At 40.7% G+C, this 21,816-nt stretch overlaps 2 protein-coding genes across 49 annotated transcripts in view; one reads left to right on the top strand and one right to left on the bottom strand.

The window, feature by feature from the left end:
- The window catches only part of LOC105468060 (abl interactor 2), a 118,844-nt gene extending 103,063 nt beyond the window's left edge, over positions 1 to 15,781 (top strand). For 23 of the 40 annotated variants that reach the window (XM_071073245.1, XM_071073246.1, XM_071073254.1 and 20 more), the window contains one exon: positions 3,950 to 4,303. In XM_071073245.1, the coding sequence (XP_070929346.1) occupies positions 3,950 to 4,125 (176 nt within the window). In that variant the 3' untranslated portion in view covers positions 4,126 to 4,303. Of the gene's footprint in view, positions 1 to 3,949; positions 4,304 to 13,056 lie in introns of those variants that run through there. The other 17 variants (XM_011717996.3, XM_071073255.1, XM_071073251.1 and 14 more) reach the window with 1 other exon arrangement.
- The window catches only part of LOC105468063 (Ras association (RalGDS/AF-6) and pleckstrin homology domains 1), a 101,538-nt gene continuing 95,500 nt past the window's right edge, over positions 15,779 to 21,816 (bottom strand). For 7 of the 9 annotated variants that reach the window (XM_071073240.1, XM_011718017.3, XM_071073241.1 and 4 more), the window contains 2 exons: positions 21,199 to 21,341; positions 15,779 to 17,761 (listed from right to left, as the gene is read on the bottom strand). In XM_071073240.1, coding sequence (XP_070929341.1) covers positions 15,779 to 17,761; positions 21,199 to 21,341 — 2,126 coding nt within the window. The other 2 variants (XM_071073242.1, XM_071073244.1) reach the window with 2 other exon arrangements.

Here is a 21,816-nt window from a genome sequence, read left to right on the forward strand (position 1 = left end):
CGCCTCCCGGGTTCACGCCATTCTCCTGCCTCAGCCTCCTGAGTAGCTGGGACTACAGGCGCCTGCCACCACGCCTGACAATTTTTGCATTTTTAGTAGAGGTGGGGTTTCACCATATTGGCCAGGCTGGTCTCGAACCTGACCTTGTGATCCGCCTGCCTCGGCCTCCCAAAGTGCTGGAGGCATGAGGCACCATGCCCGGCCCAGTCTGGGTCCTTTTCTAATGGTATGGTACCATTATTCTTTGCTTATCTTTAACTGTGCAGCATACTTCGTATAAAATTATAGGATTAAAATTAAAAAGAGAAACATTTAAGAAGTTTTGTTCAGTTTTACAGACCTTCATAAAATATTCTAGAATGTCTTCAATTGAAATGCTAAATATGAACAATGTACTTTGAAATGTAGAATGTATTTTTACTTTAGCAGAAACATTTAGTAAAACAATGTAAGTCCTTTTCTGTTTCAATCATAACTGCACAAAAACCAGATGTTTAGCATTTTAAGTTTTTTCTTACATGTGATTTATCAGTTCCCCATGTGATTTTGACACTACATGTGATATACATGCATAATTGCAAAAAATGACTTTCTTCACTATTGCCAAAACCAATTTTCCAGACTAAATAAAATCTAGACAGATTTTACATTTCTCAACATCAGCATTTTGAATATTGGTGAAAACAGAGAAGATACTTTATTACACCGCTCTGAAGTTACTTTGATAAAAGTTTGTTGCACTCAATCAAGTGTATTTTCCTTTTTGATGAATAGCTTTACGGTAAAGAATTAGATGAAGTAAACTACTGGTATATATCTTTCCCTGGAGTGAAAATGAATATTCGTTTAAACATTACTTATGTTTTTTAGAGACAGGGTCTTGTTGTGTCACCTGGGCTGGAGTGCAGTGGTACGTTCACTGCTCACTGCAACCTCAACCTCCTGGGCTCAAGCAGTCCTCCCGCCTCAGCCTCCCAAGTAGCTGGGACCACAGACGTGTACCACCATGCCTGGCTAATTTATTGTTTTTATTTTTTTTAGAGACCGGGTTTTGCTGTTTCCCAGGCTAGTCTTGAACTTATGGCCTCAAGTGATTCTCCTGCCTCGGCCTCCCAAAGTTCTGGGATTATAGGTGTGAGCCACAGTGCCCAGCCAGAAAATGAATATTCTTAGCATATTTCTGATTTTTGAAAAAGTTAATTTTAAAATAGTGAATACTAATTTTGGCAAAAGAAAAAACTGAACAGTTGTTAAAACTCTCAGCTTTATACTACTATAAACAGAGTCTCTGGAATCAGGTTTAGTGTAAATTCTGTCTAATCCAGTTTCTACTTTTGATTTGTTTTGAGACAGAGTCTCACTCTGTTACCCAGGCTAGAGTGCAGTGGGACAATCACGGCTTATTTCGGCCTCAACTTTGCTGAGCTCAGGTGATTCTCCCAAGTAGCTGGGACCACAGGCACGTGCTCATGCCAGGCTATTTTTTTTTTTTTTTTTGTAGAGATGGGGTTTTGCCATGTTGCTCAGGCTGGCAATTTCTACATTTTAAAGAAGAAAATGAATGTACATAGAGCTTACTAACTTTCCACTTCAAAGCATCTGTTACAACAGGCTTCATAGTCTGTTCTGCATTACTTTTCATGGGTTTGCATTTCTTTTTCTTTCTCTTATTTTTCTTTTTTGAGACAAGTGCCTCGCTCTGTCACCAAGGCTGGAGGGAAGTGGTGTGATCTCAGCTCACTCAAGCAATTCTCCTGCCTCAGCCTCCCGAGTAGCTGGGATTACAGGCGCCCACCACCACGCTCAGCTAATTTTTGTATTTTTAGTAGAGACGGGTTTCACCATGTTGGCCAGGCTGGTCTCGAACTTCTGAGCAATCCTCCTGCCTTGGCCTCCTAAAGTGTTGGGATTACAGGCATGAGCCACCGTGCCCGGCCAAGGGTTTGCATTTCTTCCTTTTTTTTTTTTTTTTTTTTTTGAGATGGAGTCTTGCTCTGTCGCCCAGGCTGGAGTGCAGTGGCATGATCTGGGCTCACTGCAAGCTCCGCCTCCCGGGTTCACACCATTCTCCAGCCCCAGCCTCCCGAGTAGCTGGGATTACAGGTGCCTGCCAACACGCCCAGCTAATTTTTTTGTGTTTTTAGTAGAGACAGGGTTTCACTGTGTTAGCCAGGATGGTCTCGATCTCCTGACCTCGCGATCCACCCGCCTCAGCCTCCTGAAGTACTGGGATGACAGTTGTGAGCCACCGCGCCTGGCTGGATTTGCATTTCTTTAAGCATCAGAAATGTTGTCTTTCCTTAAAAAAAACACTAGAAAATATTAGGTTGACTAGAAATGCTAAATATTCTAAATTGTATTTTCTGGGGTTTTTTCGTATTTTCTTATATTTAAACTTGTATGCCATTTAACTACATTTGATTGTGTTCAGGCATTTGGTTATATATTGAGAAATGCACACTGATCTCTTCATAGCAAGGATCCTCTAAAGTATTTTCTGGCCGGGTGCAGGTGGCTCACGCCTGTAATCCCAGCACTTTGGGAGGCTGAGGCAAGTGGATCACCTGAGGTCAGGAGTTCAAGACCAGCTTGGCCAACATGGCAAAACTCTGTCTCTGCTAAAAAAAAAAAAAAGTTAGCTGGGCATGGTGGTGGGCACCTGTAGTCCCAGCTACTTGGGAGGCTGAGGCAGGAGAATGGCTTGAACCTGGGATGCGGAGGTTGCAGGGAGCCAAGATCGCACCACTGCACTCCAGCCTGGGCGATAAGAGCGAGACTGTCTCAAAAAAAAAAAAAAAAAAAAATTCTGGTGTTCCTACAATATCACTACAATGGAAAATATTCACAATTTAAGGAAGCTATTTAATTTTTATTAAAACAGGCCAGAAATGAATTTTCTTTAGGGCACATTACATTATATCAGAAGTCCCTGTTGTAATTTGTTTCTCATTTATTTATGTGAGGCACAAGGTTGCATGAGAAACTAACAAAGACGGTGTATTTGTCTGGGAACATTGGATAGGTGGAGATTTCATTGAGTGGTATAAAAAAGGTACAGGAGATGAAGAGGTTGGAGCAAAGGATAACTCTTCAAGTGGATTTGAGCAAGTTACAGGGCAGCCCAATATAACTAAACTGTTGAAGTTGATACAATACTTGGGAACCAGAGATTATCTGGTTGAAATAAGATAACAGTTGAAATAACCACTGAGATAATGGCCGAAAGAGCCAAGTTACCAAGTGATTTAAGCAATGAAAATCACAGGAGAGCTTATAGGTATCTGATTTTCTTGGCACTCTTAGACTGTTGTTATGGTTATATTAAATTGGTGACATAATGCAGCATATGGTTTGAAAGAATATATGTAGTGGACTCCCATCATTCATACGTTTAACTCAACTCAGACATTTAATTCAACCACCATTCTACTTAGTGAAGAGACATAGGCTCCAGAGAGAGTGATAGAGGAGACAGAAATCTGCAGCTCCATTAGTCTGTCTGGTTTCTCACTTGCCTCTCATAGTGTATCTCATTGCCCTAGTATACTTCTAAGGTAAAGAAAAGCTTTTTTAAAACAAAACAAAATATGGTATCTCAACACAAACTCAAATGAAGAAACAGCCATCTTTCTTGATTCTAAGATTGTGTACCTCTTCATTGAGGTACTTCCCTGTAGGCTCTTGAAAGGTAATCAAAAGCACATTCAATTAAATGTGCTTTTCCCCCATTTGTACTCAATTTAGAGCCTAACATCTCTAGAAAATGGAATTTCATTGTATATGACTGGGTATTACTTAGAAAAAAAATATGTACATTTTGGTTGGTGTTTAGAGTGTCACCATGTTTGAGTGCTGCAGGATTTGGGAAAGGATAGATATTCATCGGCTTGGTTCTGTCTTTCTAGGAATATTACTCTTTCACATCCTATTTTGTTTTCTTCCCTCCTAGTTGTGGCAATTTATGACTATACAAAAGACAAGGAAGATGAGCTGTCCTTTCAGGAAGGAGCCATTATTTATGTCATCAAGAAGAATGACGATGGTTGGTATGAGGGAGTTATGAATGGAGTGACTGGGCTTTTTCCTGGGAATTATGTTGAGTCTATCATGCATTATTCTGAGTAAAGCTCGGCAGGGCTGTGCTTGCCTCACAGAAATAGTCAGGTCTTCCCAGATTATCTGAAGGCCCTGGGGATTCCACTCCAGTAAAGTAGAATGAAGGATACAAATGATAAAAATTACACTTTCTTTTGGTTTATCCCCCAGTATTAAAAACAAAAAAAGCAAGCTGAGTCTGAACAAACGGATCTTTCTGCCATCATTTGTACAATGCTGAGCTGTCTGGATTGAAATAAAATAACCATTTTTGTATATGTCAAAGGTATAACAACATAACTGTGTAGCCAAAACAAAATCAGATTAAGACTGATTCAGAAAAATCTGGGATCTTTCTCAGGAATACTGTATACCCTTGGGATTTCTCCTGCAGAATTTGTGGCATTGGATGTTCTTCATTGCCTGTGCTAAGGGGTTAACCTCATGGCCCAGTGGGCACCCTAGCTCCTCCTTTTCTTCCACTTGCATGAAGAGGAGGGAACCAATATTTAAATACCACACTTAACCATTTTTACAATTATTTCAGATGGCTTTTTCCTCTGTAACACTGTAAATTCTGCATTCTCTCAGCACTTGAGTGCACCAAATGAGTGAATGCTGAACTCACTTGCATCCCTTCATGTTTCTCAGTTTGTGGATTATAAGGATGATGAAATGTGAAAGTCTCCCAACACTCTGAGGGTAGTGAATGATTGCCACCCGTTTGATTTTAATGTGCTGCTGCATGAGACTGTATTGTTGCTAATGGCCAGTGTACCCAGATGTGAAGTGTGGTATTCTGGTTCATGTGTGGAGATGGGTATGTGAAGCTAGACATGAAGGTCCCTAAGGTTCTGAAGAGACTTGAACTGTGGAAATGCTCTTAGCAGGCATCCTGAACCCCTGCCTTTGGTCTTGTTTTGAGGAGTAGGATCTTGGAGTTCAGACCAACTGACTATCATTTCTTTCACTATTTAGAAAAACGCTATTCTACTTTGGAAGAGAATAGTAGTTATTTTCAAGTCTCTTGACAGTCACTGGGAGTAAAAGGTTTGCTAATGTGCTCTCTGGATGTTATTAATGGCCAGTATTAGTTGCTGCTGTATCATTGACTCGCTTAGCTGTAGAAAAGGTAATTCTCTCCTGATTTTGTATGATTGGACTCTTAAGTAGCTGCTGTTAGTCAGAATTCAAACCCATCTCAGACTAAGAATATAATGAGTAAGATTAATAGGCCGAAATATGTATCTAATCACATTGCTAAAAATTAATATAACTTTGACAGAGTAAAATACATTTCCCCCATCTGTACAATAAATACAGCTTCAAATTCAATGGAGTCTATAGGGCACATGGCTTTAATCACTACTGTAGTCAGTATAAGAAATATTGAAAAAAATCCAGGAGGGCTTGTCTCTGTAGGTGGTCTCTGTGATGGTGGGCCAGCTCCTGTTCAGGTCCAGAGCTCGTGACATGGGTTCTACTCAGTCCCAGTGACTTGGCCAGAATAGAGCTTTGCCAGGTAACTGCCCTGTGCTAGGTGAAAGGGGAAAAGCAATAGCTGGATATATTTCAAATGAGGTCTTGAACAAATTCAGAAAGAGTAGCTTGATTGAAAAATGAACAAGTGTAGTGTGTGAGGAAATTCAGATAGTGTAGGAGGCAGAAGTTAATATTCCACTTATAAATGTTATCTGAGCATAAAAAATCATCAGCCTTTAACTGAGACCCCGCTAAGACTCTCCTTATCAAGACTTTTTGGTTTTAAAGTTTTTAACGCATTACAAGTTAAAATAGCTATTTTGCTTTTAGATTTTTCCCAGCACTTTGTATTTATTAGCTTTCATTAACTTGCCTCCAGTATACATTCCACTTCATGCTTTGCTTAGGTCATTTCTACATCCCTTATTCCTTGTTTTCCTGCAGTGTAATGGCCCTGAATGTCCTCTGAGCCCTTAGCTCCATTTTGGACCCAAACTGGACTATACTTAGATAAGTTAAGCTCTTCTTAGTGTACTGGTCTATAATTAGAAAAACTGTTTTGAAATTAGATGTTCCCATTATTTATTTAAACAGCTTTTTGCTGAGAAAGCTTAGTGGATTAATGAGGCAGAGGGTGTTTTGAAATCCAACAAATAGTTCCCACAGGCTGGGCGTGGTGGCTCACGCCTGTAATCCTAGCACTTTGGGAGGCTGAGGCGGGTGGATCATGAGGTCAATAAATTGAGACCATCCTAGCCAACATGGGGAAACTCTGTCTCTACTAAAAATACAAAAATTAGCTGGGTGTGGTGGTGCACACCTGTAGTCCCAGGTGGCTGAGGTAGGAGAATCGCTTGAACCCGGGAGACAGAGGTTGCAGTGAGCCAAGATTGTGCCACTGCACTCCAGCCTGGTGACAGAGCGAGACTCCATCCAAAAAAAAAAAAAAAAAAAAGTTCCCACAGCTCACCACTACAGAAGCAGAGAAGACAACTATGCAGAAAACAGAGTTGGTGGCAGTCAGCAGGAATGCAGCTGGTCTGTTGGACCCCTGCTGGATGGGGGGAGTGCAGAAGACACTGACGAAGTCCTTTATACTGAAGACCTGCGGTTGGGAGCAGGGGGAGTCCATGGGTCTGCTGATTTTTTTTCCCTATTTAGTACTAATGTGTGTGTGATCTTTGTTTTACAAACAATACCTTTTGGGTTTTCTGCATATTTTAAAATTTTTGTACAGTTTTGAATTCTATGGATTGTCTTGGAAGGATACTGTGTGATGGGCCAGGTGCACAGTAATTGGAGACTTTTGATGTATGTAGTATTTCATAGATTGCATGCTATTAATCGTCTGTGAGGGTAGTAGTTTTTGTTTTATTGTAAGTTTCCCTCTTTTTTTAATAAATTAAAAGATGGTATTAGGAATTTCAAATGAATGCAGAAAATCTTACATGCTGTGTACTATTAATATACAATCCAAGTCTAAAATCTGACCAATAAAGCAACCATTTTATCAGGATAGAGGGAATCTAATGGGAGAGGGGAATCTTCCCTCCTGAAGTTTGTGTGTCCAATCCCCTTAAAAAAAAAAAAATTGTCTTTTTATTTTGTCATATTAATACTCGAAAGTCCATGGGGATATTAATGAAAATACACTTTGTTGCCTTTGACCTTATGGCCAAGGCAATAAATCAGAAAAAGAAATAGTGCCAACGTGTCAAAATCTGATTCAGCCTGCCGTTTGGAATAAATATGAATCTTCTAAGCTATCTTGTTTAATATTTTCCATCATTTAGCTACTTCCTTTCAATCTCCCTCAGAGGCGCCTGCTGTTCCCATTTTAGAGTTGACAATGGCCTGCTAATTTAGCTATGTTCCTAAATGTTACTGGGTGTGAGACATTTTCATCCCCCTTTTCCTACTGCTGGTGTTTATTATCCGGCTAGAGAATATTTTATGCATCTTTACCATGATGTCTGGACTGGATCTGCGCTCCTTGGCAGTTTATGTTGAAGATAAAGATAACTAAAGATTTTTCTTTGGGAGGGAGGCATCAAAATGATGGTAGTTTGCTTTTATCTTATGTTCATTTTCTTTTAGTAGGTGACATTTCTGCATTAAGAACTGTTTTTATCTTTTACTACCTTTTCTTTTCTCCTTTGTGGAGAGAGCATGACATGTCCTGAAGGTCACCTTTGCCTTTGAAAAAGGTATTTTTGGAGGAATTCGCAGGTGACTGACAAGCCTTTGAAGAGTGGGATCTGTTCACTTCTGGTCTTTTTGGCCAGGAACTCCTGATTGGTGTTAAGGTGACAGTTTCCCCCATATGATCTAGAATCACTGAATTTGAGCTAGATGAGATTTTTAAATTTCTGGTTGTCTCATTAGACTGATGAGGTGAGTTTTCTTCTTCATAGGAACAGCTAGTTAAGAATTCTCACTCAGTGCTCAGTACTCAGTTTTCCACTGTACCACAACTGTCTTAACTAAATGTGCTATATTTTTCTTTAAAAGTTAAGAGTTCTATTTGATGTTTTCAGGAATATACTTGAAAAGACATGCCATGTTTTGGTAAATACCATCAGAGTTGTGTAAAGGCATGTACTAAGCACAACCTTAATTCGTGGAAATACTCTTCATTTATCCCTCCTAAAACTACACTCGTATAAACACTTTTCCCATAAGGTGTGTGCAGTAAAAATGTCATATTAATTCAACACTGGCAGGAGGACGGCACAGCAGCCTTATTGGAGAGAGCCTTATAAAAGTGATTAAATGGAGGCATCGAGCTCATTACCTTTAAGTTTACTTTGTGCTGACCTTTGTTCCTGTTTTATTGAGAATCTCGTAAGTCTAAAAAAAAAAATTACAAAACGACAGGGCCTAGCTGTGTATAAATGATCCTTGCTGAATATCAAGGTTTTTTTGTAAAAAAAAAAAAAAAAAAAAAAAAAAACCAACAAAAAAAAAAACCCAACAAAAAAAAGCTTATTTTCACATTAAAATGAAACCTCTTTTGCAAGTTAAGAGTTCTATGGAAAAGCAGTTTTTATCATATTTTGTCCATGCACCATATTTCTTAAAATGGCTTACAAAACAGAATGTAAACAATTTGTGATCTGGCCAGTTGTACTTTTAGCTTCCAGAGGGAGAGTTGGTGGTATTATGAGTTGAGTAAAAACCATCCAGGGGAACTTGAGGGAGCAGTCTGTTGCCAGTAATGTTCCTTGTGTGCCATTAAACACCTCCAGATGAGCGGAGGAACATCACTTTTTAATTTTTTAATTGTATTTGGAATTGTTGCCGTGTACTAAGAACTTGACCTAAATAAAATCCCACAAAGTATATTCAGGTGTCTTGTTAACTTATTTGTATAAATAACCTCTTTTTCTAAGGTGGTATCTGAGTTTACGTGCTAGGGATAATCTGACTTTCCTGTTGCTCTAAACCAGGGAGCTGCTTTTTATTACTGAAGTCTTTTAAAATTTTCAAATATTTAAAATATTCAGCTTTAAATTCGATCTCAAGTTTCTTCCCTCAAGACAGCTGTTCTAATTAAGAACTTTCTAACCCTGTTTTTGCTCCACTCGAACCTGGGGTTTTCTTACCACTTTCCTCCAAATTTAATTGTTAATGTACAGTTTTTTTGTTTTCTTTTTAAACACCGAAGATAGGTGTTGACTAAAAATTATTGCAGACTGGTCAGAAGTGAATCTAAAAGACAAACCAGTAGCTAGCCTGTGCTTTGTTGCTGTAAGAGCCTAGATTATAAAAGAATTTTCTAATGATGTTATCTGAGGGTAGCAATAGTTTGTCTCCACAATACCCAAAATAATGTTTCAGCTTTTCTCACTTTTCAAGCCCATCTTATTTCCTCTGTACCTTTATTATTTTGGTATCATTAGGTAAGGTGAAGAATAATGTAGAAAACTGAAATACCCAGCTAAAACATTTATGGGTTTCTCGTATTTGTGAATAGGATTGTAGGCGTTAGAGCAGTCTTGTCTCAAAGATGATAGTATCCAGTCTTTTGTTAATGACCCTATTGCTTGGCTCTTTTTGGGTTACTTCGAAATTACACATTTGGTTGGATTTGGGGCATATGCCAATTAAGGGGCATATGCAATGCGTTCTGTTTTCCTGTCAGCCTGTGTACGCTGCTGTTTCTGAAGGCGTAAGTACAGGTGCAGTTTCCACAACCACGTATGATTGATTGATTGATTGACGGTGAACGAAAGGGGAAGGCTTCCATGTTTTTTGCCCTAGTTTGGTACATAATAAAGTGATTGCAAACACATTACACATTTATACATACCTTCACACGGCAGTCCAACACACAATTGTGACTCTAAAGATTTGAAACAAAAGGCATTCCTTTTTGTATTAGTTTGTACCTAGTTCTTTGTTTAAAGAAGAAAAAATCTTTAAAAGCTGTTGTCACTTAATCACCATTGTATTTAATGGCCAAATTTCCCTAGTTGGTATAAAATACTCTTAAAAGTTAACAAACTGAACATATCAAACTAATTTATTTACCACACTTAATTTCTTCTGTGTATGGCCTATGTTCTGGGTACCCTGATACAAAATGCAAAACCAGGTTCTTAATGGTGCCGATCCACAAACACTCAAAGTCCCCATGTTTAAATGAAATCTATGATTTTTTTTATTAAGGATTTGATAAGCTGACATAGTGAAAACATGTAACTGAAAAACATTTACACTGACTGTACGACTAGTGTGCTAAGCCATTACAATAGTTTACTGACATAACTGGCAAGAGTAACTTGGAAAATAACTTAATCCAGCAGAACAAAAACCACCTCAGTAGTACTGAATATATCTCTCTCATATATATATCTATATATATATAGCTTTGCACAATCGGAGCAAGGCACATAATGAAATGAGCATACATTTATGCAGAAGAAAGTAATAACAAAGCTGCAAGAAAAATTGTAACTTCATCTTCACTGAGCTGTGCATAATCCTTTGAATAATAATGTCCTCTACCTGGTACATTATAATGAAGTTCCTTGTCTTTTTCATGCTTTAAAAAAGTATATTTCTACATTGTATCTACTTATGGCAAAGCTCCCACAGCCTAGAAGTTGGTGTGAGCCTTGACTGTTTTTTAAAGAACTGAGGGAGGAGCAATCCCAGTTAAATATAATGTGCAATTCTCCTTCAACAGTAAACAAGGTTTTTACAACACTTAGCACAAGCTAATTTTATCTCAAATGTACATACATCTCTGTAAGAGTTCACTAGTGGCTGATAGTAAAATGAAGCAAAATCATTTGAAACATTCCAGTTAATGCTTATTTTCTAGGAGGGATTATTTACAAGTAGCGAAAAAAAAATGTAGGAGGTGGGGAAATATGAAAAATGGCTGTTTTTGGTATTAGGTTACAATAAATTTAATGAATGGACAGTTCGCAAAATATAAGGGTTTCCCCCCCTTTAGTGCTGCAGACAAGTCTTACTGCCTAAGATGCTGAGGCGTCAGCAATCATGAGCTTGGTATTAGTAGCCGCCATGATAAACACAATCACTTCCCAACTTAACCATCTATAAAATACATAGTGTTCACCATCACCCTGACTCAATTCACTTTTCTAAATGTCTTTGGTAGAAAGCAGCCAGACCCCATGTGGGTAGTGATGTCTCTTGTGAGACATTTTCCATTTCTGCCAAAACTAGAAATACCACCTTCCTTTACTTTCATTAGCACCTCAAAGTTTGCTTGCTGGATTTCTTTAAAAATATTCTGCCAAAAGAGTTGAAGGCACTGGGGGTTTACAGCAAGTATTTTCTCTTTAAAATGGTTTATTATTTCAACAAGCAAAGAGAAAACCAACTGGAGAAATTTTACGGCACTTACCAAGTATGTTTTTCCTTTTTATTTAGCAAGTTTTATTCTACAGCTAAATTTCAGATTTCTTTTACATATAGACCTTGCAAGGGCACGGTAAGAACTGAGCACTTGTTTTGTTTGAGGGATAAAGGTGTAGAAATGTTCTCTTTGAATTTTAAAAGGAATGCCTGTAATCCCAGCACTTTGGGAGGCTGAGGCAGGAAGATCACTTGTGGCCAGGAGTTTGACACCAGCCTGGGCAACACAGTGAGACCCCCGTCTCTACCAAAACAAAAAAAAACAAAACAACAAAAAAAAAAACAAACCTTAAGAGATAATAGTTATCTAATTCTTTTATACTTGCATTTCTCTTTGGATCAAATCTCAACTTTGTGAGAGGTCATATATTCCTACAGGGTTAGGAGTACCCTGCATAATTTATACAAATGTAAAGTGTATATTAAAAAAAATCAAAGTGCCAAAAGGTACTTGCAATCTAAAGGGTTTTTTCCCCCTAGAAACAGTCACCCTCTCATCAAGTGTATGACCCAATTATACCTATTTTATGAAAATCAAGTCATCACACCGATAACCATACAGGATCATATGGGTTTAATTGGTCTAAACTTGAGTGGGATTAAATCAGTTATAATTAGTTAGCTCTGTAGGTATATGAAAAACTTTTGGTAATGTACAAAAATAGGAATGGGTTTTTTATCTGTTTAAAATCGCTTTTGTGTTTATAACAAAATTACTTTTAGCTGAGGAACAAAGGTGACAGAGTTCTGTCGGTGGCTGATAGTCATAGCAGGCCAATCCACACCATTACCTGAAATATTTTTCAGGCTAATTTATAACTTTATGGATTTCCTTGATACAAGTTTATTAGTAGTTGTATTCTCCCAGAATAGCAGCAAATAAAGCTTGAATTAGATGTACAGCTCCTAATAACCTTGACCTCAGAGTTGTCACTTGGTTGGAATTATTATGATCCCCCCAATTTAAATTTTCTTGAGAAACTCAGCATTGTTTTCAGTGACAAGAAAACATACATGGGAAGGGGACCCAAGAGAGTTCACCAAGATAGTTCACAGCCCTTTGCAGGGTGTGCCTTTGGTGGTGGGAGCACCTCGATTTTACAGGACTATGAAACACCATGTCTACTTCGTTTGAAATTTTCTGATAAAAATAGTCTTCTGTAACTTAAGATTCCACATTCTTTTTCATTTAAAAAGTCCCAGAAATTTATCCAATTTACAACTAAGGTGGGTATCTGTAAAAACCTTAAGAACAGTGACTCTTCCCAAGAGATTTATAGCATCTAAAGCGGGTGGAGTGGGGGAAGGAAAAAAAAAAAAAAAAAAAAGGTATTTGAGCAGTAAAAGTCAAGCTGGTAAAATCCAATACAGAATATCTAATAAACCTGAAGTTATTTTACTGAGAATAGATTATGCTGTCCTACAGCATTGGTGCCAAAACTTTAAGCATAGAGTGATTCTATTTTGAAATTATCTATAGTAGAAATTAAGAGTGTCACTAATTAAGCAAGTCACTACCTGTAATAAGCACCTGTTTGCACTGCCCTCGGCAGCAGGATGAGTTAATTCATGCTGTTCACTTTTCAGTACAGTCAAGTCAACTGCACAGACTTGAAGCAGCCAAGCTGGGTGAGAGCTGCAGAGCCGAGGGCAATGAAAGAAGGCACAGTACTAGTGTCATCCGGCAGTAGATGCTTTCCATGAATACTCCAGAGAAAAAGAGCTACAGAAATACAGTTGAGGAAAAGCTACATCCTGACAAAAATCCAAATTAAAGAAAACCCACTAGGGAGTAAAACATCAGAAGTATAAAGTATCACTTTACTGGTTTTTTAAATTCAGTTCATACATGAGGTTAAAACATTTTTAACAGCCATTTCTGTCTGTGAAGGAATGTCAAGGGAAATGGCCTGTTGGGAGACAAGCCACTGGATTGGGGTTAAAAATGACAGTCTCCTCCTCTAGCCTTACCCTCTTCCTGGCATCATTAGTGTTCAAAAGGATGTCTGCTCTTCCAGGAAGACACACCAGAAGCATCTGTTCAGGATGGCTATCATCAGGATTGATACAAGCAAGAAATTCCAAGAAATCCTGCACTGAAAACACAAAGGCTGTTGTTTCAGGGCTCAAGTCATGGGTGAAAAAAGGTTGGGGGGTTATGTTTTTTCCCCCTCAAGGAAAATTGAAGTTGCCTACTTTCTCATAAGAAAATCACCACAATAAAACTCAAAACCCCAGGGATGAATACTCTGATAATTGGATTCATATTAACTCTAACCCACAAATATGGGTGACCCTCAAAGTATAAAACTTCAGGTAGCAGACTATGAGAAACTCATTCATGAATCACAGTGGAGCTTGGCAATCTACTCAAACATTACCCAAATTTCTGTGCATGCTTAAATTAACGATGCAGATGTGTTAAAGCTCACTTCATAAACATCAAACATACAACTTGGTGAACAATTTGAAATGCCTAAAAATTAACGGTGTATATTCTTACTGCTCCATAGAGATGCAGCAGTGGAGAGGTGCCGCTCATTCTGTTTATGATGCGGTTTTCGTGGAGTGTGGGTTATGCGAGACCTTGAGTATACTGTACTAATTAAGCACTTTTGCTCATTCTAGAATTATTGACCATCTCTTCCCCCACTTTACTGGCATTTTTTCCTTGTGGGACAATGTCAACTGATTTCTGCAGTTTGCATTGGTAATCATTAACAATAGGCACAGACTTTGATTACAAGATGTGCTCCCTTTATAAGAGGTGGGATGGCCCATTTTTATTCTCGTTTGGGAGCCACTCTAAGATTGTGTTTCATTCCTAATGGTCCAATTTATCATAAGTTGATGAGACAGTACATATTTCTCTCATGAACCAAGGAAAATTCACAGAAAAAAAAGCATATAGAAGTATATAGTGTGTCATTAGAGCAGTGACTCCATGTTATACCAGACTGCACATGCATAATACGTAATGTCAGTTACTGGACTTGGACGTCCCACTCCATCAGAACACCTGGTAACCTGAACTAATCACAACCAGGATGCAGTCAGCAAGGGTCCTGGTGGCCCCAGTAGCTATAAATGATATTGTCTTCCCTCTCCATGGTAGTGCCATACTTAATGAGTTTTTTGTATTACCTATTATAACCCATATACAACCGGATTAATGACACTTGCACAGGGGCCAGTTTTGTTCTCTCATCACCCTTCCCTTCTATAGAGCAATGCTCAAAAACTGCATTTTAGAAAATGATTTTGTTTTTCATACTGATGCACCATATTGGGGCACAGGATGTGTATATTTCATATACCAATTGTCTACAGATACGTAATAACATCTACCTAAAGCACATATTTTAAGAAGGTAACTGGTGACCCGAAGACATACTGGGACAGAACATTACAGAGATAACTGTGTTGTCCATCCTCTTAAAATCAATCAAAGTGAGGATTATGAAGCCAAGTTGATAAAGCTTCATAAAACAGTACTAAAAAGGAACTCTCCAGAATTACAGCACTAATTATCCATGTATTGTAGGCAAAGAGCTTACCTGTCAGCACATCCCAAATGTGGATCACTGCAGCAGTACTGCAGCTAGAACGGCTGAGTTAGTTACACCATGTATTTACTTTATGCATAACCACATACAGAGATGTCTGTGAACATTTCCCCGTCCTGCACTAGTTACCCGTTCTATGAAGCTGAGAGATCTTCCTGATTTAAAGTGCCCCTTTATGTATAGCAATGAAGTGTCAGTCAAGCAATTCTAACTTCAGCCAACTGGGGAAAAAACAAACACAAAAGCCTTATAGATATACCACACATTCTGGTGATTTTTCTCAACCAGAAATAGCACATTCTACATCTATTTCTTAGTTATATAATACACAACATGCACGAATAGGCTACACATGGACAGACACTTACAAATACCTTCTAAGTAAGTGATTAGAAGTTTTTGGTCCAATCCACATGATATAGAAATCTTAAGAGACAACACACATCCCCTTCTATGCCTCTTCCACCCAAAATACAGAACACCCATTTTCAGATTAGGAGAGAAAAGGAATAAATAGAATAACTCTCAGCTCTCTCTATATATACACATACACATACATATATGTATACATATATACACACATACACCGTATAGCTGTGTGTACACACACGCATACACATATAGCTGGACACTACCTGAATAACATCATACCAGGAGGCTCTGAACACCTGAATTCACAGATGATCAGGTGAGCTGATTGTAGAAGTGATTACAGATATCATGAAAATAAAGTCCTATGGTGGCTACCAGTCTCTGGAGAGCTTGGTGTTCTGGTCTCTCTTTGGGGGAGCAGGAGGGGGTCCTCTCCGCAATGTTGCATAGCCTGATATATGACTGCCTCCGTAACCAGCCTTCTGTTGATCAGACAGCAGTTCCGGGGGTGGTGGAGGCAATGCCATATCATCCATGGTGGCTGTTGGTTCTGCTCTGGACATGCGGGAGGAGGAGAGCGAGCCATGCCGAGTGATGGACTTTCGTTGCAGTGTCCTGTTGAGGTCAGCCAGGAATCCAGGCTGGACACTAAGGCTGGATTTGGGAGAGGTGGGCACTTGTGGCACAACTGTGGCCATTGTTGGCTGCTCAGAAATCTCTGCTTGAGTGAGGCGGGTGCTGTCATTCCGTTTGGGTCGTGTGGGTGGAGGGGCCTTCTTCACTGACATTTTAGACCATGGTTGTGGTTGAGGATTAACGACTGCCACTTTTGGAGAGGCGTTTCCCGAGAATACTGCTGGAATCTCAATGGGGGGCAGAGGAAGCTCTGTTTCAGGTGGAGGGGGTGGAAAATCAGAATCAGATGGAGGAGAAGGAAATTCCACCATGGAGTCCTTTCCACGCCCACTCAGAACAGGGGCTTTTGCTGACACACACCCTTGCTGGAGAACTCCAGGAAGGTTGACTCCAGAAAGATTGAGTTTTCCAGGCTTGGGGGGTGCTGCAGGAGGTGGCAGGGTCTCCTTGCTGGGAGACCCTGATTCTGCTGGCGGTGTAAACTTGCTGACTAGACTGTCCACCGAGGGTCTCTTGGGCTCCGGGTGCTCTGCACCGCTGCTGGATTTAATGCTGGAGTTGCGCTGGGGGGTTGGGGGTGGTTTCTTTCCCCCAGGGCTGGATGTCTTACTGGTCTTTTTGCCTGGAGATCCACTTTTGTCAGGGGTAGGAGAAGCTGTGGGTGGAGGTGGTGGTGGTGGTGGGGCTGGGACAGGCGATGGGGGTGGAGGAGGAAACACCAGGCTGCTTTCAGGAGGGGGAGGGGGGAAGTCCGGAGAAGGGACTGGGATGGAGCTGGGCTGCCACTTGGGCTTTGCTTTTACTGCAGGAGGGGACTGTGGAGCTACATTTGCTGGGACAGGCTTTAAGGGCTGAGATTCCATGGCGGGGGGAGTTGGAGGGGGTGGAAACTGGCTGGCTATCTGCTTCACGACTGAGGGCACCGGTGACAGTGGAGAGGGAGGGGGTTTTGCACAGAAGCTCTGTTGCTTGGGTAATGTTGGTGGGGGTACTGGAACAGGAGGGGTAGGGGGAGAGGGTGGAATGTAAGAAACAGGGAAAGCTGGCTGCTTTTTTGCTGGGGGTACTGGAGGAGTAGGTGTGGGTGGTGCAGCTTGTGTCACAACAGGTGCCACAGTCTTGGTGCTGGTTGGTGGGGGTATGGTCACAAGAGGTTTTGGGGGGGCTTGAGGAGGGAGGGGTGCAGGGATAGGAGGAGGTGGGGGGGGTGCTGGGGGAGCCACCTGAGTAATATGCTGAACTTGATGGATCTTCAGTGGAGGAGGCGGGGCACTGAACTGTGGAAGGGATGGGGTACACGGTGCAGGCTTTAGCTGGGCCATGGCAGAGCCTGGGGTTGGGGGTGGAGGAGGGGGAGGGGGTGGTGGAACAACTCCATTGGGGGGTACCAGGATCTGAGGCTTCACTGACTGTGGCTGCATCACTGGGGGTGTTGGCAGTTTAAACAGGGCCCCTGAATGCTGAGACGCATTCTGTAGCCGTGTTATTGTGCTGTACTTGACGAACATTGGGGCTGCTGAGCCTGCAGAAGGTGCGGATTGGCTGGGCAGCGGGGGAGGAGGGGGTGGTGGAGGAGGTGGGGGAGGAGGAGGTGGGGGTGGCGGAGGAGGTAGAGGTGGTGAAGGCTGTGAAGCAGTGTAGGGGGTGACTATCTTAGGTTGCGGGGATAAAGGGGGCACAAGTGAAGTGTAGGGCCGATTCATAGACTCCATTCTGGCCTAAAAGAAGTATAAAAAGGGAGTGGGAGAGAGAAAAACACAACAAAACAGTTACAGAGGTAAGCTTTGATTGTGTAAAACTAAAAAGCAGGGAGTCTGGGACATGCATGAAGAGGATGCAGAATTTGGTGGTGATCATAAAGATGGACAATGTCAGGAAGGCTAAAATCTGATTCTGCGGGCAAGAAGGAAACAGAAAACTTGTTTTACCCCACAGTAAAATAGCTAGACCACCTAACAATCTAGGAAAAATGTCCGGTTGCAAAAGCTGTTTGAATGGTGACAGGATGCATGACTTCTGACCTTGGCTGTTTGACTTTGACACAGCCTGCCCTAAATGGAACCCCGTGTGGCGGTCCTCTGAGCACTGGACTTGCAAGGGGAGATGTGATGGCTCCAGTTCACCTTTCAGTCCATGACTGCATCCACATCAAGCAGATGCTATAACTGGGTTTAGGAGGGCTTCCTGGTGGAATGAGGATGGCTTTTTGATGCTAGTAAGCTGACACAGGAGAGTATGAGAATGTTGAGCAGGCGTGCACAGTCACACGGGAATGAATAAGCTTGACACACACACTCGTGTTCGTGTGAGACACTTGCATCCAACATGCACAGAAGTCCAGCAATGCAGGTAAAGGGGGGACATTCTTTACATTTGTTTTACTGGAAAATACATAAAGAAATGCTTTGTAAACATTACAGCAAAAGACTGTAAAAATATCATACAGAAAAAGCCAGAAGAAATTAAGAGGAAGCTCTGAAAGGCTAGAATAAAGAAAATGTATCAAGAAATGGAAGCTAGCATTTGCCAGCAACCAACCCATCTGGGTAGCTGAAATGATCACATCTGGTAGTTTATTTCATGGAGCTAATCATGCACGATGGTGGTTCAGGTAGTACTTTGAAAAGAGGAAAGGGAGGACCCTTGTTTTAAAAACTTTACATACATCTTTTAGGCTCTTTGAACCAACTTGGAGGATCCAAGATAAACCATTTGTTTTCAATTATGAATGACATCGAGAATGCATGGGTTAGTGAACTAGAAGGCTCATTATAGGGCTGAATTCTAATGGCCAGCAAGACACTCACATGTTTCTTTTAAAATTACACAAAAAGAAAGTATTAGTCTGTGAGATTGGGTTACAGGTGTCACTGAGGTTAATGTGTTTCCAGAGAACAACCCCTGACCTTAACTTGACCCTGTCTTGGCTGCTTCAGGGGCGCAGGCCTTAGCTGTGCTGGCCTTCTCATCTGGCACCTGAGACTGAGGTAACAGGAGAAGAAACACAGAGTGATCAAGCCTTAAATCATGACTGCTGACAGCAGGGTTCCTACTCTTCTGAAACTCTGTGCAATGGTGGACTTTGCTGCTTAATCACAGAACATTTTGGGTCTGTGATTTTGTTTTCCTTGGCCTTACACATAACTAGGTTCTATAACTTAAAATGCACACGGAGCTCACCGTTAGTAATTTGGTAAGGCAAAGGGGTTTTTCTTTGGCCATCTGAATTGTGTAAACCAACCTCTCTAGTACATTTTTAGAGTACTAGCTCCATCCAAATTGATTAAATGGGGGAAGGGAGAGAGAATTATTGCTTAAAAGTTTGGGTCTCTAATAGGGAGTTAAATTCAGTGTTTTGAGAATTTAGATCATTAGAACCAATTCTCAAATGTTCATTTGTGAAGGAAAGGGCTTCAGCCCCACATGGTGCTACTAAGGCCTTCTCTACCCTGAGGGAGCCCAGTTAGTGAACCACATATGCAAATGAAGGAATAAAAGGAAAAATGTCCATTTATTCTCATTCATGAATGTACCTGTATAAGTGACTCAGACCAAAAGCACCCCCCACCAAAAAATTAAATAAATAAAAAAATTATTAATAAAAATAAAATAGTCAAGCCCAGGGTGCCACTGGTTCCTCAATGATGGAGTGGCCTCTCGCATATTGAAATGGTGCCTACAGCCAGGACACATCCCTGCCTACACAACTACAGAGGATGTCTGATAGAAGGCCATGATGTCTTTAAAATGAACTAAAGAACCTCTCTATTTTTCTAATTTATAGCCTTGCAATAACTATACTCATCCTTCAGTCTCACTGAACAATCTATTATGCAAGGCTCAGGAATCCAAAATTTTAAGGGAACTGATTTTAATTTAGTCTTCCACATAAAGTATAATTTGAAAAAATTTATCAATGCCCAAAGAAGTGGCAAAAGCATTAAAAAAAACAAAAAAAAAAAAAGGTAAGGAATGAGTCTGAATAAATTAACCAATAAAGAAATAACTGGACTGAATATGGTGGCTCATGCCTGTAATCCCAGCACTTTGGAAAGCCGAGGCGGGAGGATCACTTGAGGCCAGGAGTTCGAGACCAGCCCAGGCAAAATAGCCAGACCTTGCCTCTACCAAAAAAATAAAAAACTAGCCCGGCATGGTGGCGTGCACCTGTAGTCCCAACTACTCAGGCAACTACTCGGGAGGCTGAGGTGAGCAAGGAGGCTGAGGTGGGAGGATCATTTGAGCCCAGGAGGCTTAAATGAGCTCTGATAATACCACTACATTCCAGCCTGGGGAAAGGCGAGGGAGAGGAAGGGAGGGGGAGAAGGAAGGAAAGGAAGGGAAAGAAGGGAGAGAAGGAATGGAAGGAAGGAAGGGGAGGAAGGGAGGGAAGTGAGGGGAGGAAGGAAAGGAGGGAAGGAACGAAGAGAAAAAAGAAGAAAAGAAAAAAAAAAGGGGCTGGACATAGTGGCTCACGCCTGTAATCCCAGCACTTTTGGGAAGCTGAGGCAGGCAGATCACAAAGTCAAGAGATGGAGACCATCCTGGCCAACACGGTGAAACCGTCTCTACTAAAAATACAAAAATTAGCCGGGTGTGGTGGCGTGTGCCTACAATCCCAGCTACTCGGGAGGCTGAGGCAGGAGGATCGCTTCAGGCCCAGAGGCGAAGCCTGCAGTGAGCTTCGATCGCGCCAAGGCCCTCCAGCCTGGCCACAGAGCCAGACTCTGTCCAAAAAAAAAGAGAGAGACAGAAAAGAAGAGAGACAACTGTAAACAGTTTCTCTAGAATTTAGGGCATTCGCAATAGATGGTGTTTTGCCATCCAAACTGCTTAAGGGTGGAAAGGAAGAAATTGTTATTTCTTAAAAATCTGAGCCACTGATAAAATAATTAAACTGCCTTTTTTTTTTTTTTTTTTTTTAAAGATTTTAAGTCATTAGAGCCAATTTGTAAATATTCGTTTCCAAGGGGAAGTCAAATCAACAGGTCTCTCTGAACCGTCTTTACCCGTTACAATTAGGAAAACTGAAAATTAATAAAGGAGACCGAAATAAGGCCAAATAAGATCCCTAATAAAGACATAAAAGAATTAACAATTTAAACCCAACAGAAAACCACGGAATTTTCTATGTAAATTAAAACGAGGTTGTTACCTTGCTGGACTCTTCCAACTGAGTGCCTCGTTTCCAGGCTTCAGAGAATATGGAGCTCACGATGCTCTGCGAACGGACGTGTCCTGCTGGCTGGGTGTCAGAAACTCCACTATCAGACTGATTGGAGTGATTTGACTGAGACTCTGTTTAAAATAGTTTTTAAAACATAAGATTAAAAGAGTCAGTATTCTGACAGTATTAATATATATGTCTAGTTAGATCTTTTACACAAGGTCAGGTGCTGTGTAGAACAGTACCAAGTTATTTTACTCGTTTCATCATAAACACAGCCAGTATCTTCTAGAAAACTTTCCTTACCTTGGAATTAATAGGAAATCTCAGATTAGTTTTAAATACTTCACCATGAGAGACTGATAATTATAATAAATGATTCACATAACATTATTGGTATCCTGACACCCAGTCTTTCATGAAATCAACTCTAAACAATAAAAGAATTAATGAACCATCAGTACAGGAGTCTCTCAGTCATGTCTGTGCTACACTGAGAATCAGTTTTTTTAATACGCCTGCCCTAAGGTCACCCCAGAATTGTAACTTAGGAATTCGGATCTATACACAATGATTATTTCCTTTTTTCTAGCAATGATCAATACT

Source organism: Macaca nemestrina, chromosome 11, assembly GCF_043159975.1.
Source record: "Macaca nemestrina isolate mMacNem1 chromosome 11, mMacNem.hap1, whole genome shotgun sequence".
NCBI classification, from domain to species: Eukaryota; Metazoa; Chordata; class Mammalia; order Primates; family Cercopithecidae; genus Macaca; species Macaca nemestrina.